The sequence below is a fragment of the Tachypleus tridentatus genome, chromosome 10 (assembly GCF_004210375.1).
Source record: "Tachypleus tridentatus isolate NWPU-2018 chromosome 10, ASM421037v1, whole genome shotgun sequence".
Taxonomy (NCBI): domain Eukaryota; kingdom Metazoa; phylum Arthropoda; class Merostomata; order Xiphosura; family Limulidae; genus Tachypleus; species Tachypleus tridentatus.
The window spans coordinates 108,306,095-108,320,088 of record NC_134834.1 but is presented as its reverse complement, the minus strand read 5'-3'; the positions used below and the strand labels follow the sequence as shown (position 1 = coordinate 108,320,088).

The window sequence follows — 13,994 nt, the reverse complement described above, 5'->3', positions numbered from 1 at the left end:
TTCAAAGTTCTTGAATTTATTTTAAAGAAAAATGTCTTTCTTACTCGAAAATATGTTAGGTTAGTGAACACCTTTAGTCGTTGCTTACCGACAAGCTATTCCTTCAATCACAGGTGGGTTACTTACCGACAAGCTATTCCTTCAATCACAGATTGGTTACTTACCGACAAGTTATTCTTTCAATTACAGGTGGGTTACTTACCGACAAGCTATTCCTTCAATCACAGGTGGGTTACTTACCGACAAGCTATACCTTCAATCACAGGTGTGTTACTTACCGACGAGCTATTCCTTCAATCACAGGTGGGTTACTTACCGACAAGTTATTCTTTCAATCACAGGTGGGTTACTTACCGACAAGCTATTCCTTCAATCACAGATTGGTTACTTACCGACAAGCTATTCCTTCAATCACAGGTGGGTTACTTACAGACAAGCTATTCCTTCAATCACAGATTGGTTACTTACCGACAAGCTATTCCTTCAATCACAGGTGGGTTACTTACCGACAAGCTATTCCTTCAATCACAGATTGGTTACTTACCGACAAGCTATTCCTTCAATCACAGGTGGGTTACTTACCGACAAGCTATACCTTCAATCACAGGTGTGTTACTTACCGACAAGCTATTCCTTCAATCACAGGTGGGTTACTTACCGACAAGCTATTCCTTCAATCACAGGTGTGTTACTTACCGACAAGCTATTCCTTCAATCACAGGTGGGTTACTTACCGACAAGTTATTCTTTCAATCACAGGTGGGTTACTTACCGACAAACTATTCCTTCAATCACAGGTGGGTTACTTACCGACAAACTATTCCTTCAATCACAGATGTGTTACTTACCGACAAGCTATACCTTCAATTAGGGTGGGTTACTTACCGACAAGTTATTCTTTCAATCACAGGTGGGTTACTTACCGACAAACTATTCCTTCAATCACAGGTGGGTTACTTACCGACAAGCTATTCCTTCAATCACAGGTGGGTTACTTACCGACAAGCTATTCCTTCAATCACAGGTGGGTTACTTACCGACAAGCTATACCTTCAATTAGAGGTGGGTTACTTACCGACAAGCTATACCTTCAATTAGAGGTGGGTTACTTACCGACTAGCTATACCTTCAATCACAGGTGTGTTACTTACCGACAAGCTATTCCTTCAATCACAGGTGGGTTACTTACCGACAAGTTATTCTTTCAATCACAGGTGGATTACTTACCGACAAACTATTCCTTCAATCACAGGTGGGTTACTTACCGACAAGTTATTCTTTCAATCACAGGTGGGTTACTTACCGACAAACTATTCCTTCAATCACAGGTGGGTTACTTACCGACAAGTTATTCTTTCAATCACAGGTGGGTTACTTACCGACAAACTATTCCTTCAATCACAGGTGGGTTACTTACCGACAAGCTATTCCTTCAATCACAGGTGGGTTACTTACCGACAAGCTATTCCTTCAATCACAGATGGGTTACTTACCGACAAACTATTCCTTCAATCACAGGTGGGTTACTTACCGACAAGCTATACCTTCAATCACAGGTGGGTTACTTACCGACAAGCTATACCTTCAATCACAGGTGGGTTACTTACCGACAAGTTATTCTTTCAATCACAGGTGGGTTACTTACCGACAAACTATTCCTTCAATCACAGGTGGGTTACTTACCGACAAGCTATACCTTCAATCACAGGTGAGTTACTTACCGACAAGTTATTCTTTCAACCACAGGTGGGTTACTTACCGACAAACTATTCATTCAATCACAGGTGGGTTACTTACCGACAAGCTATTCCTCCAATCACAGGTGGGTTTCATATCTCTGATGGTATTTTTAACCTGACACATCATGCTAGTTGATTTATATTAACAAGGTAAAACCTGCCAACAAACCATTAATTTACAATCATTTATTACTTTAAGCCTAATTATGCGTATTAATTGACGTAATGTGTAGTGGAACATATAAACATCCCTAAATACTTTGCAAGAAACGTAGGTTTTAGTCTCTTTCTAAATGGAACCGTTGTATGACACAATGTGTTTAAACGGGATATGTGAGAACACGCAAAACTTTAAAAGTACATTATTAATAATAAACAAGCGCTCAGCTTTTCTTTATACGTCTTTAGAGAATGAATTCTCTGTGAAGTTGTTTGACGTTAGAGGAACGATCTTATGTTGGATGTCATATGACGTAACTCACGATGTTGGTTTTATATATTCCAAGGCGTAGATGTTCTTATCTGAATTTCATTTAACTGTAACACTCTTTACTGACCCAAAAGAATAAAACAGTTTATAGCTGAATAAGAGAAATGTTAGAAGTCCAGATCATTAGGTGCCGACGAAGAGGCTGTCTCTTATCGTTTCCAATGGCAACTCCGTGAAATGAAGCTCGAAAGTGCGGAACACTTGCTTCGTGACACGTGGGATCCTCGTGAAACCAAGTCTGTTTCATCACCCCGTATTAAACACGAGACGTCTTTATAAATATATAACTTAAAGAATCCACGAGCTGAAGTTTTGTGTTAAGCCTTACCGAGACAAAAGTCCGCACCATTGATCGCCGGAGTCCGTTTCCTTCCCGTGTGGGCGGTCATGGAAGTAACTGAGCTAATTCGTATAATATTTCAACCTTCACGCTCACTTGTTTCTAGTCCTTTCTCTTGTTTAATTATCTCTCCGTACATAAAGAAGTCGTTGTTAAGTTTGAAAACTAAAACAAAATGTTTAAAAAATCTCCGGGCACGACGTCCTGAAATACACGCTGTGTTAGTTTTTGCGGACCGAGTTAGCTAACAATAGCTTGTGTTTCTGGTCGTGACCCACACGTCATCAGAATGCATGCAATTTCTCTTATTTTATAGTGTAACTTTCCAATGACAACTGATTTATGTCAAATTTAGAAAGAACGCGGTTATGCTCATACAGATTTCCTGAGATGAACGAACCGACTTATTCGAGAATTAATGGTTTCACTTGAAGTAACATTTTATAAACTTATCTGGTTACGATACTTATTTGTACAATTTTGCTATTAGCCGTGTTTGTTTGTAACTTACTATTTAGCTAGGGTTGTTTAAAAAAAATACCTTAGAAACAAAACAAGTCCATCGAGAGGTGGGTGTAATTAAAATTGGCCCGACGTAGCCAGATGGTTAGGACGTTTTACTCGTAATCTGAAGGTCGCGGGTTCGAATCCCTATAACACATGCTTGCCGTTTTAACTCTAAAGTGACGGTCAATCCCTCTATTCGGTTATAAATTAGTAGCCCAGGAATTGGTGGTGGGTCATGATGACTACCTACCTTTCCTCTGGCCTTACACTGCTGAATTAAGGACGGCTAGCGCAGATAGCCCTCGTGTAGCTTGCCCGAAATTAAAACGAAGAAGCTGTAATTAAGTTTATTATCATGAAGGTCTAACGATATAACTTTTTTGAGACCAATTGTACAATGAAAGTACCATGGTTTTATTGTTTAGTCAGTTATACAATGAAAGTCTACTATGGTGTTACTATTTTGATCTATTATATAGTAAAGGTACATCATAGTGTTTTACTTGCTTCTCTTATACAATATATGTTTGTATAACTGTTTATGTTTAATATATGTTTGTATAACTGTTTATGTTTTACCTTATAAGCAATACAAATTACATCGTGGTATTTTGATAACCTGTTGTATTTTATAACAATGTTAGTACATTGTGGTATTTTAATAACCTGTTCTATTTTATAACAATGTTAGTACATTGTGGTATTTTAATAACCTTTTTAATTTTATAAACAATGTTAGTACATCGTGGTATTTTGATAACCTGTTCTATTTTATAACAATGTTAGTACATTGTGGTATTTTAATAACCTTTTTTAATTTTATAAACAATGTTAGTACATCATGGTATTTTGATCACCTGTTCTATTTTATAAACAATGTTAGTACATCGTGGTATTTTGATAACCTGTTCTATTTTATAAACAATGTTAGTACATCGTTGGTATTTTGATAACCTGTTCTATTTTATAAACAATGTTAGTACATCGTGGTATTTTGATCACCTGTTGTATTTTATAAACAATGTTAGTACATTGTGGTATTTTGATAACCTGTTCTATTTTATAACAATGTTAGTACATTGTGGTATTTTAATAACCTTTTAATTTTATAAACAATGTTAGTACATCGTATTTTGATAACCTGTTCTATTTTGATAACCTGTTCTATTTTATAACAATGTTAGTACATTGTGGTATTTTAATAACCTTTTTCAATTTTATAAACAATGTTAGTACATCGTGGTATTTTGATCACCTGTTCTATTTTATAAACAATGTTAGTACATCGTGGTATTTTGATAACCTGTTCTATTTTATAAACAATGTTAGTACATCGTGGTATTTTGATCACCTGTTGTATTTTATAAACAATGTTAGTACATTGTGGTATTTTGATAACCTGTTCTATTTTATAACAATGTTAGTAAATTGTGGTATTTTAATAACCTTTTTAATTTCATAAACAATGTTAGTACATCGTGGTATTTTGATCACCTGTTCTATTTTATAAACAATGTTAGTACATCGTGGTATTTTGATAACCTGTTCTATTTTATAAACAATGTTAGTACATCGTGGTATTTTGATAACCTGTTCTATTTTATAAACAATGTTAGTACATCGTGGTATTTTGATCACCTGTTCTATTTTATAAACAATGTTAGTACATTGTGGTATTTTGATAACCTGTTCTATTTTATAACAATGTTAGTACATTGTGGTATTTTAATAACCTTTTTAATTTTATAAACAATGTTAGTACATCGTGGTATTTTGATCACCTGTTCTATTTTATAAACAATGTTAGTACATCGTGGTATTTTGATAACCTGTTCTATTTTATAAACAATGTTAGTACATCGTGGTATTTTGATCACCTGTTCTATTTTATAAACAATGTTAGTACATCGTGGTATTTTGATCACCTGTTCTATTTTATAACAATGTTAGTACATTGTGGTATTTTGATAACCTGTTCTATTTTATAAACAATGTTAGTACATCGTGGTATTTTGATAACCTGTTCTATTTTATAAACAATGTTAGTACATCGTGGTATTTTGATAACCTGTTCTATTTTATAAACAATGTTAGTACATCGTGGTATTTTGATAACCTGTTCTGTTTTATAAACGATGTTAGTACATCGTGGTATTTTGATAACCTGTTCTGTTTTATAAACAATGTTAGTACATCGTGGTATTTTGATAACCTGTTCTATTTTATAAACAATGTTAGTACATCGTGGTATTTTGATAACCTGTTCTATTTTATAAACAATGTTAGTACATCGTGGTATTTTGATAACCTGTTCTATTTTATAAACAATGTTAGTACATCGTGGTATTTTGATAACCTGTTCTATTTTATAAACAATGTTAGTACATCGTGGTATTTTGATAACCTGTTCTGTTTTATAAACAATGTTAGTACATCATGGTATTTTGATTATTTTCTTTATTTCATAAATTATATACAACGTTAGTAATGCTTTTCATGTACTATTTTTATGGAACAAGAAATCATTCCATTTTGTCACGCTTGCTCGTGAGTGACGTGTTGCTGTCCTTGACTAGATTTAAACATAAACAAACACGCCTTCTATGCTCTTCTATCTCTCAGTCCATAAATCCCACGTATGTGCTTTTTGTGTTCAACTTCGTCTGATTCTAAGAAAACATTTTATAGTTTCTAAGTCTTTCTCCATATGCCTTTATTTTTTATCGTTTAATTAGTGAACATTTAAATTGTTGTTTTCCTCCTGTCTTGGAAAAGTGTTTCCCATATCTAATACCTCATAGAAAGTGTATTTATTATTTACAATATTGAACTGCAAACAATAAGTTATTTTTAATAGCCTGTAGATTTTTATTCTTTTTTTAAAATAGTTTGCGCAAAAATATTTAGCATTTTTAATAACGTTTCCAGGAAGTTAACGTCGATAAATAGTCTTTGCTTTAGAGACGATAATTAACCAACTCTATGGACAAAGTTTGTTTGTTTTGAATTTCGCGCCGTCCCTAATTTAGCAGTGTAGGACCAGAGGGAAGACAGCTAGTCATCACTACCCACCGCCAACTCTTGGGCTACTCTTTTACCAACGAATAGTGGGATTGACCGTCACATTATAACGCCCCCACGGCTGAAAGGGCGAGCGTGTTTGGTGCGACCGCGACCCTCAGATTACGATTTCTTAACACACTTGGCCATGCTGGGCCCTAAGAACAAAGCATTTAAACATGCGAAAATATTAGGTTTTTAAACAAGAATAAGAATCATGCGTATCACTTGAAATATTCTTTAACCAGTAAGTTGGGTTTAAAGATCAAATAGTTATCCTTATATTTAACTTTAGTGGGTATTAGTTGCGCTAAATTAACGTCTAGAATGGCGTCTTGATAGAAGCTTCTCTTTGGTGTCTTTGTTATGTAATTTGATTGAGTAAGTTGCATGCCCGAGATCATACATACTTTACTTTTTAAGGTTAACTTGTAAGTTCTTGTTGTCAGGCGATGTGTCCGATGCATAGTAGCTTTAGAGAGCTTTGTTCACACTGCATTTATTACTTATAATCCTGCTTGGAACTGAATTATATTCCAGTTTATCATTATTCTAACGTAAATATAAACCTGGATGGAACTGAATTACATTACAGTTAATCGTTGTTTTAGCTTACTGGTGTGTTCGTTTGTTTCTTTTGGAATTTCCTTCAAAGCTAAACGAGGGCTATCTGCGCTAGTCGTCCCTTATTTAGCAATGTAAAATTAGAGGGAAGACAGCTAGTTATCACTACCCATCGCCAACTCTTGGGCTAATCTTTTGCCAACGAATAGTAAAATTGATCGTGATATTATAATTGCTCCACGGCTAAAAGGGCGAGTATATTTGATGTGACGAGGATTCGAACCCGCGATCCTCGGATTACGAGTCGAGCATCCTTAACCAGCTGGCCATGTCGCGCTTTAACTTACTTATAAACCTACATGGAACTGAATCACATTCCATTTAATTTTTTTTAAACTTACAAACCTGCTTAAAACTGAATCACATTCAAGTTGATCATTGTTTTACTAACTTATAAACCTGTTTAAAACTGGATCACATTCCAATTGGTCATTGTTTTACTTACTTATAAACCTGCTTAGAACTGAATCACATTCCAGTTGATCATTGAGTTGCGGTGTCAGTTATCTTTGGTGACGTTGAGTTTACTAAAATAAAAACAAAACTCCATGAAAATATAGTGCAGCACATGGGTCCTACTTTAGATCCTCTAATTTATGTCTCATGACCCCTCTATATTTTAAAACAAGAAACACTTCAACTTCATAACCTATCTTCCACTCCATCTCCCTGATGGTTCTCTATCCTCTTAACCCTCTTTACAGATTTATATACCACTCCATCTCCCTGATGGTTCTCTATCCTCTTAACCCTCTTTACAGATTTATATACCACTCCATCTCCCTGATGGTTCTCTATCCTCTTAACCCTCTTTACAGATTTATATACCACTCCATCTCCCTGATGGTTCTCTATCCTCTTAACCCACTTTACAGATTTATATACCACTCCATCTCCCTGATGGTTCTCTATCCTCTTAACCCTCTTTACAGATTTATAACATTTTCTTGTTCTATTTCATCTGGATTCGAACCATATTTTAGACCATGGAGGGTCAGGTTAAATCGTTTGTTTTTCTTTGCAATATTACTGAACTCTAGATGACAGCTCTCATTAATTAGTTTCATTCCTTATAGTATGTTAAATTTTATCTTTTATCCCAAGTTTTAATGAACATACCTCGTAGTGTAATGTCCAGTTTATGAGGTAATACTAGTTTGCATATTTTCAGTAACTTCCCTCGTACATGATCACACTATTACTCCGCTTTAACAATATAGTTCCACTGAGTAGTCATATATATACACCCACACAGATAATCCTATTTTTACCTACAAAACCCTTATAAAAAAAAAGAGATATTTCGTGTCTGGATTCATTATAATAATTAATTTTTGTCTCTTTTGAAAATTCGCGCGTACCTTATTATCTAAATGCGCATACGCGCAAAGTTCATTCAGTGGATGTCAACAAAAAAGTTAAACATACATCACTAGACATTTCGTACAACAACATTCTAAAAGCTTATGATAGACTTTATAAGTGTTAGGTTTCAGAATAACATTATACCTTTATTTACTGATAGTATTAAGTTCGGTAAAGTTTAGCCACAACTAACGGAAACAAAAATGGGCAAAAGTTACAGTTTTCATTTATGTCTCAGGCCACCAGGCGACATGTTTGCGGAGTAAGACCGCTAGAAACTGGGTTTCAATATCTGTGGTGGGCAGAGCACATATAGCCCATTGGGTAACTTTGTGCTTAATTCCAAACAACCAAACAAGCAATTTATCTCAGAATTAAATATGTGTCGTACTTAATAAAGGGTTAACTAATGTTAGGCCCAAGACAAAAGGCTTGGGGATTTCGTAAGTAGAAGTAATATCTATTATTGTGAAAGTCTTCTAGTTAAAGAATTATATAAAGATGTTAATTTCACCACATGTTTTCCAGACATCATCCAGTTAAGTATAACTTTTAAAAATTATAATGTAAAGAATATATATCATCTTTATTGTATTATTACACACACCAATATATCATTAAAGTTTACTGGTTTTGGGTTAAAGTGCATTTCGTATCAATATTGTCTTACTGGGTACACAACCATATGCCTTTGTTAGTTCAGAAAATAGTATTTAAACAAGCATTTTATTTCATGTTCTTTATGTTGTTAGTTTCAGGACCACAAATTAACTTTCACTTTTGAAAATTACTTCTCTTTTGATTGTTGGTATTTAAGTTATGAGTGTTAACAATTACTCCTTTCATTGTTGGTATCTCTGCTTTCACATTAGACAATTACTCTTTTTTATTTTTGATATATCTGCTTTCAGTTTTCATAAATATTCCTTTTATTGTTGGTACTATATCATTCAGTTTGGACAATTACTCCTACTTTCATTGTTGTATCTCTGTTGTCACTTTGAGAGTTACTCCTTTTTATTGTTGTACTATAGCATTCAGTTTGGACAATTACTTCTCCTTTCATTGTTGTATCTCTATTGTCATTTTAGAGAGTTACTCCTTTTTTTATTGTTGTACTATAGCATTCAGTTTGGACAATTACTCCTACTTTCATTGTTGTATCTCTATTGTCACTTTGGAGAGTTACTCCTTCTTTTATTGTTGTACTATAGCATTCAGTTTGGACAATTACTTCTCCTTTCATTGCTGTATATCTGTGTCACTTTGGACAATTACTCCTCCTTTCATTGTTGTATCTCTATTGTCACTTTGGACAGTTACTCCTTTTTTATTGTTGTACTATAGCATTCAGGTTGTGTAAACAGTAAGTAATACCACCGGGTTGTGTTGTTATCTTGCTGAATTGTGTAAACAGTAAGTAATACCACCGGGTTGTGTTGTTATCTTGCTGAGTTGTGTAAACAGTAAGTAATACCAACGGGTTGTGTAGTTATCTTCCTGAATTGTGTAAACAGTAAGTAATACCACCGGGTTGTGTTGTTATCTTGCTGAATTGTGTAAACAGTAAGTAATACCACCGGGTTGTGTTGTTATCTTGCTGAATTGTGTAAACAGTAAGTAATACCACCGGGTTGTGTTGTTATCTTGCTGAGTTGTGTAAACAGTAAGTAATACCACCGGGTTGTGTTGTTATCTTGCTGAATTGTGTAAACAGTAAGTAATACCAACGGGTTGTGTTGTTATCTTGCTGAGTTGTGTAAACAGTAAGTAATACCACCGGGTTGTGTTGTTATCTTGCTGAGTTGTGTAAACAGTAAGTAATACCAACGGGTTGTGTTGTTATCTTCCTGAATTGTGTAAACAGTAAGTAATACCACCAGGTTGTGTTGTTATCTTCCTGAATTGTGTAAACAGTAAGTAATACCACCGGGTTGTGTTGTTATCTTCCTGAATTGTGTAAACAGTAAGTAATACCACCGGGTTGTGTTGTTATCTTCCTGAATTGTGTAAACAGTAAGTAATACCACCGGGTTGTGTTGTTATCTTGCTGAATTGTGTAAACAGTAAGTAATACCACCGGGTTGTGTTGTTATCTTGCTGAGTTGTGTAAACAGTAAGTAATACCACCGGGTTGTGTTGTTATCTTGCTGAATTGTGTAAACAGTAAGTAATACCACCGGGTTGTGTTGTTATCTTCCTGAATTGTGTAAACAGTAAGTAATACCACCGGGTTGTGTTGTTATCTTGCTGAGTTGTGTAAACAGTAAGTAATACCACCGGGTTGTGTTGTTATCTTGCTGAATTGTGTAAACAGTAAGTAATACCACCGGGTTGTGTTGTTATCTTGCTGAATTGTGTAAACAGTAAGTAATACCACCGGGTTGTGTTGTTATCTTGCTGAATTATATAAACAGTAAGTAATACCACCGGGTTGTGTTAAACAATTATCTTGCTGAGTTGTGTAAACAGTAAAGAGTAATACCACCGGGTTGTGTTGTTATCTTGCTGAATTGTGTAAACAGTAAGTAATACCACCGGGTTGTGTTGTTATCTTCCTGAATTGTGTAAACAGTAAGTAATACCACCGGGTTGTGTTTGTTATCTTGCTGAGTTGTGTAAACAGTATAAGTAATACCACCGGGTTGTGTTGTTATCTTGCTGAATTGTGTAAACAAGTAAGTAATACCACCGGGTTGTGTTGTTATCTTGCTGAATGTGTAAACAGTAAGTAATACCACCGGGTTGTGTTGTTATCTTGCTGAATTGTGTAAACAGTAAGTAATTCCACCGGGTTGTGTTAGTATCTGAACAATATAAAGACTAATTACTAGAAACTGGTTGTGTTGGTATATAAACAATATAAAGAGTAATTACTAGTAGCTGGTTGTGTTGGTATCTGAATAATATAGAGGGTAATTCCTAGTAGCTGGTTGTGTTGGTATCTGAACAATATGAGGGGTAATTCCTAGTAGCTGGTTGTGTTGGTATCTGAACAATATAGAGGGTAATTCCTAGTAGCTGGTTGTGTTGGTATCAAAACAATATAGATGACTAATTCCCTAGTAGCTGGTTGTGTTGGTATCTGAACAATATAGGGGTAATTCCTAGTAGCTGGTTGTGTTGTTATCTGAACAATATAGAGGGGTAATTCCTAGTAGCTGGTTGTGTTAGTATAAAAACAATATAAAGACTAATTCCTAGTAGCTGGTTGTGTTGGTATCAAAACAATATAAAGACTAATTCCTAGTAGCTGGTTGTGTTGGTATCAAAACAATATAAAGACTAATTCCTAGTAGCTGGTTGTGTTGATATCAAAACAATATAAAGACTAATTCCTAGTAGCTGGTTGTGTTGGTATCTGAGCAATGTAAAATAAACAAAAACAGCTCTGCTTTAAAGATATCTTAATGTAAATATAACTTTGAACATATTACTTAGTGTTTTTTTGTTAAACAGAAAGTTGCATAATGTATCGTCATTGCTTTGTTCACTACAGGGTTCGATATCCGAAACATAACATCAAATAAGCTCTTTAATCTACCGTTGAGTAACGAATAGACTTTTTTATATAAACGGAAGGAGATCTTGTTTCCATCTCGATATCTGTACTATGATAAACTAATAAAACAGGTTTTTTAATCAGAAGTTTTTTGAACAATACGTGTACCAGCTATATAATAATACATTAGATTGTTCAATCAAGTTTTTTTAACAATTGTGTACTAGCTATATAATAATACATTAGATTGTTCAATCAGAGTTTTGAAACAATACGTGTACCAGCTATATAATAATACATTAGATTGTTCAATCGAGTTTTTTAACAATACGTGTACCAGCTATATAATAATACATTAGATTGTTCAATCAGAAGTTTTTTAACAATACGTGTACCAGCTATATAATAATACATTAGATTGTTCAATCAGAAGTTTTTTTAACAATACGTGTACCAGCTATATAATAATACATTAGATTGTTCAATCAGAAGTTTTTTTTAACAATACGTGTACCAGCTATATAATAATACATTAGATTGTTCAATCAGAAGTTTTTTTAACAATACGTATACTAGCTATATAATAATACATTAGATTGTTCAATCAAGTTTTTTTAACAATACGTGTACTAGCTATATAATAATACATTAGATTGTTCAATCAGAAGTTTTTTAACAATACGTGTACCAGCTATATATATAATACATTAGATTGTTCAATCAGAAGTTTTTTATCAATACGTGTACTAGCTATATAATAATACATTAGATTGTTCAATCAGAAGTTTTTTTAACAATACGTGTACTAGCTATATAATAATACATTAGATTGTTCAATCAGAAGTTTTTTTAACAATACGTGTACTAGCTATATAATAATACATTAGATTGTTTAATCAGAGGTTTATCAAACAATACATGAATAATTTATTTTATTCCTTGGTCAGAAACAGCTCTATATTAGGCTACTTGCTGTGTCCACCACGGGGAATCGTACTCTGGATTTTTAGAGTTGTAAGTCCCTATACTTACTTCATAAGAACAACATTTCCTTGAATATCTTATACTGAGACCTCATGTTCAGTGTACAGACATCTCACAATAAATTGCAATATAAAATATTTACTTGAATCTTAAGAACACAAGCGTTTCCTATTTTAAAACGCTCGTTTGGTTTACGTTAAGCCTTAAATAAGTTAAGTTATCCATGCCAAAATGTTGCTCTTAAGTCGTAGCTGGTTTCAAGTGGTTTTAAGTATTATTTAAAATAAGGAAACATTCATCCAATTATTGTTCTATTATCGCACGAAAGTGTTCTGGCAGACGAACTTGCTTGGAAGCAGAACACTCGAGATAAAAGAAACGGTTCGTGATTGGTGATTTTAAAATCATATCGTAACCGGCCTCGTCATACGTCAGGTTTGGTGCGCTCCGTTTGGATGAAAACACACGATCTCCATTATCGAATTTAAAATAATGAATGACCCCGCAAATGGAACAGTTACCCGGATGTTATTTTATTAGGTTGGAAATATATTTTTAGTGAAGACGATTTAAAGAAGCTTTTTCTGCTAATATAGTTATCAAGTTGGGATACTCTGTTCTTCTGAGTTGAGTTCTGTCAGTTCTGAATGTACCTTAAACTTTTCTGTGTATCAGAAAATATAAGTATTACATATATTCACGCAAACCAAAATAAAAAGGTTTCCACAAGTGACGTTTACACACACAAGAAGGATAAAACTTGCACTGACCAGAGACTAAAAAGCACCACTGGGATAGAGGTAAAAACATAGAATCAAGCAGGGGACGAATACGTTGTTCGATCGAAATGAAACGAAACCTCAAAATTAGAAACACTTATCACTGCACCAGATCCCTCAGTAAAAACTGTGATGAAGGGTAAATAATTGTAATAAAATGACATCAACCCTTTTGACACGGGTCGCGGTTGACTCACATTCAAAATTCTGTTGAACTACTATTTTATAAATTGACGTTAATAAGTTTCGGATCAAACTTTTGATTATAATTCAACTTTTAGTATTATATATTATTGAATTTTTTTAATCTAAGTAAATATTTAAAAAAAACACACCTAAACTTCGATTTTTGTGTGAAACGTGGTATGTTGAACGCAGCACTGGTTCAAATATAATGTATATACTTTCGTTCGATTTATGAACTGAAATTACAGATATTGACATGTTATGATACAAAACATAACCTTCTGTATTTTTTATTGGTTAGATATCGCTCGTGTGCTGGATCAAACAGCGTTGTACCAATCACCTCTTTCCATTTGTTGCTGGTTCAAACAGTGTTGCACCAATCACCTCTTTCCATTTGTAGAATTTCTCATTTATA

General features: G+C 34.1%; 1 protein-coding gene across 1 annotated transcript in view; it reads left to right on the top strand.

The window, feature by feature from the left end:
- The window catches only part of LOC143230054 (heart- and neural crest derivatives-expressed protein 2-like), a 26,548-nt gene extending 12,554 nt beyond the window's left edge, over nucleotides 1-13,994 (top strand). Inside the window, exon 2 of the mRNA XM_076463052.1 lies at nucleotides 13,878-13,994. Within this exon, the coding sequence (XP_076319167.1) occupies nucleotides 13,878-13,979 (102 nt within the window). The 3' untranslated portion in view covers nucleotides 13,980-13,994. The remainder of the gene's footprint in view (nucleotides 1-13,877) is intronic.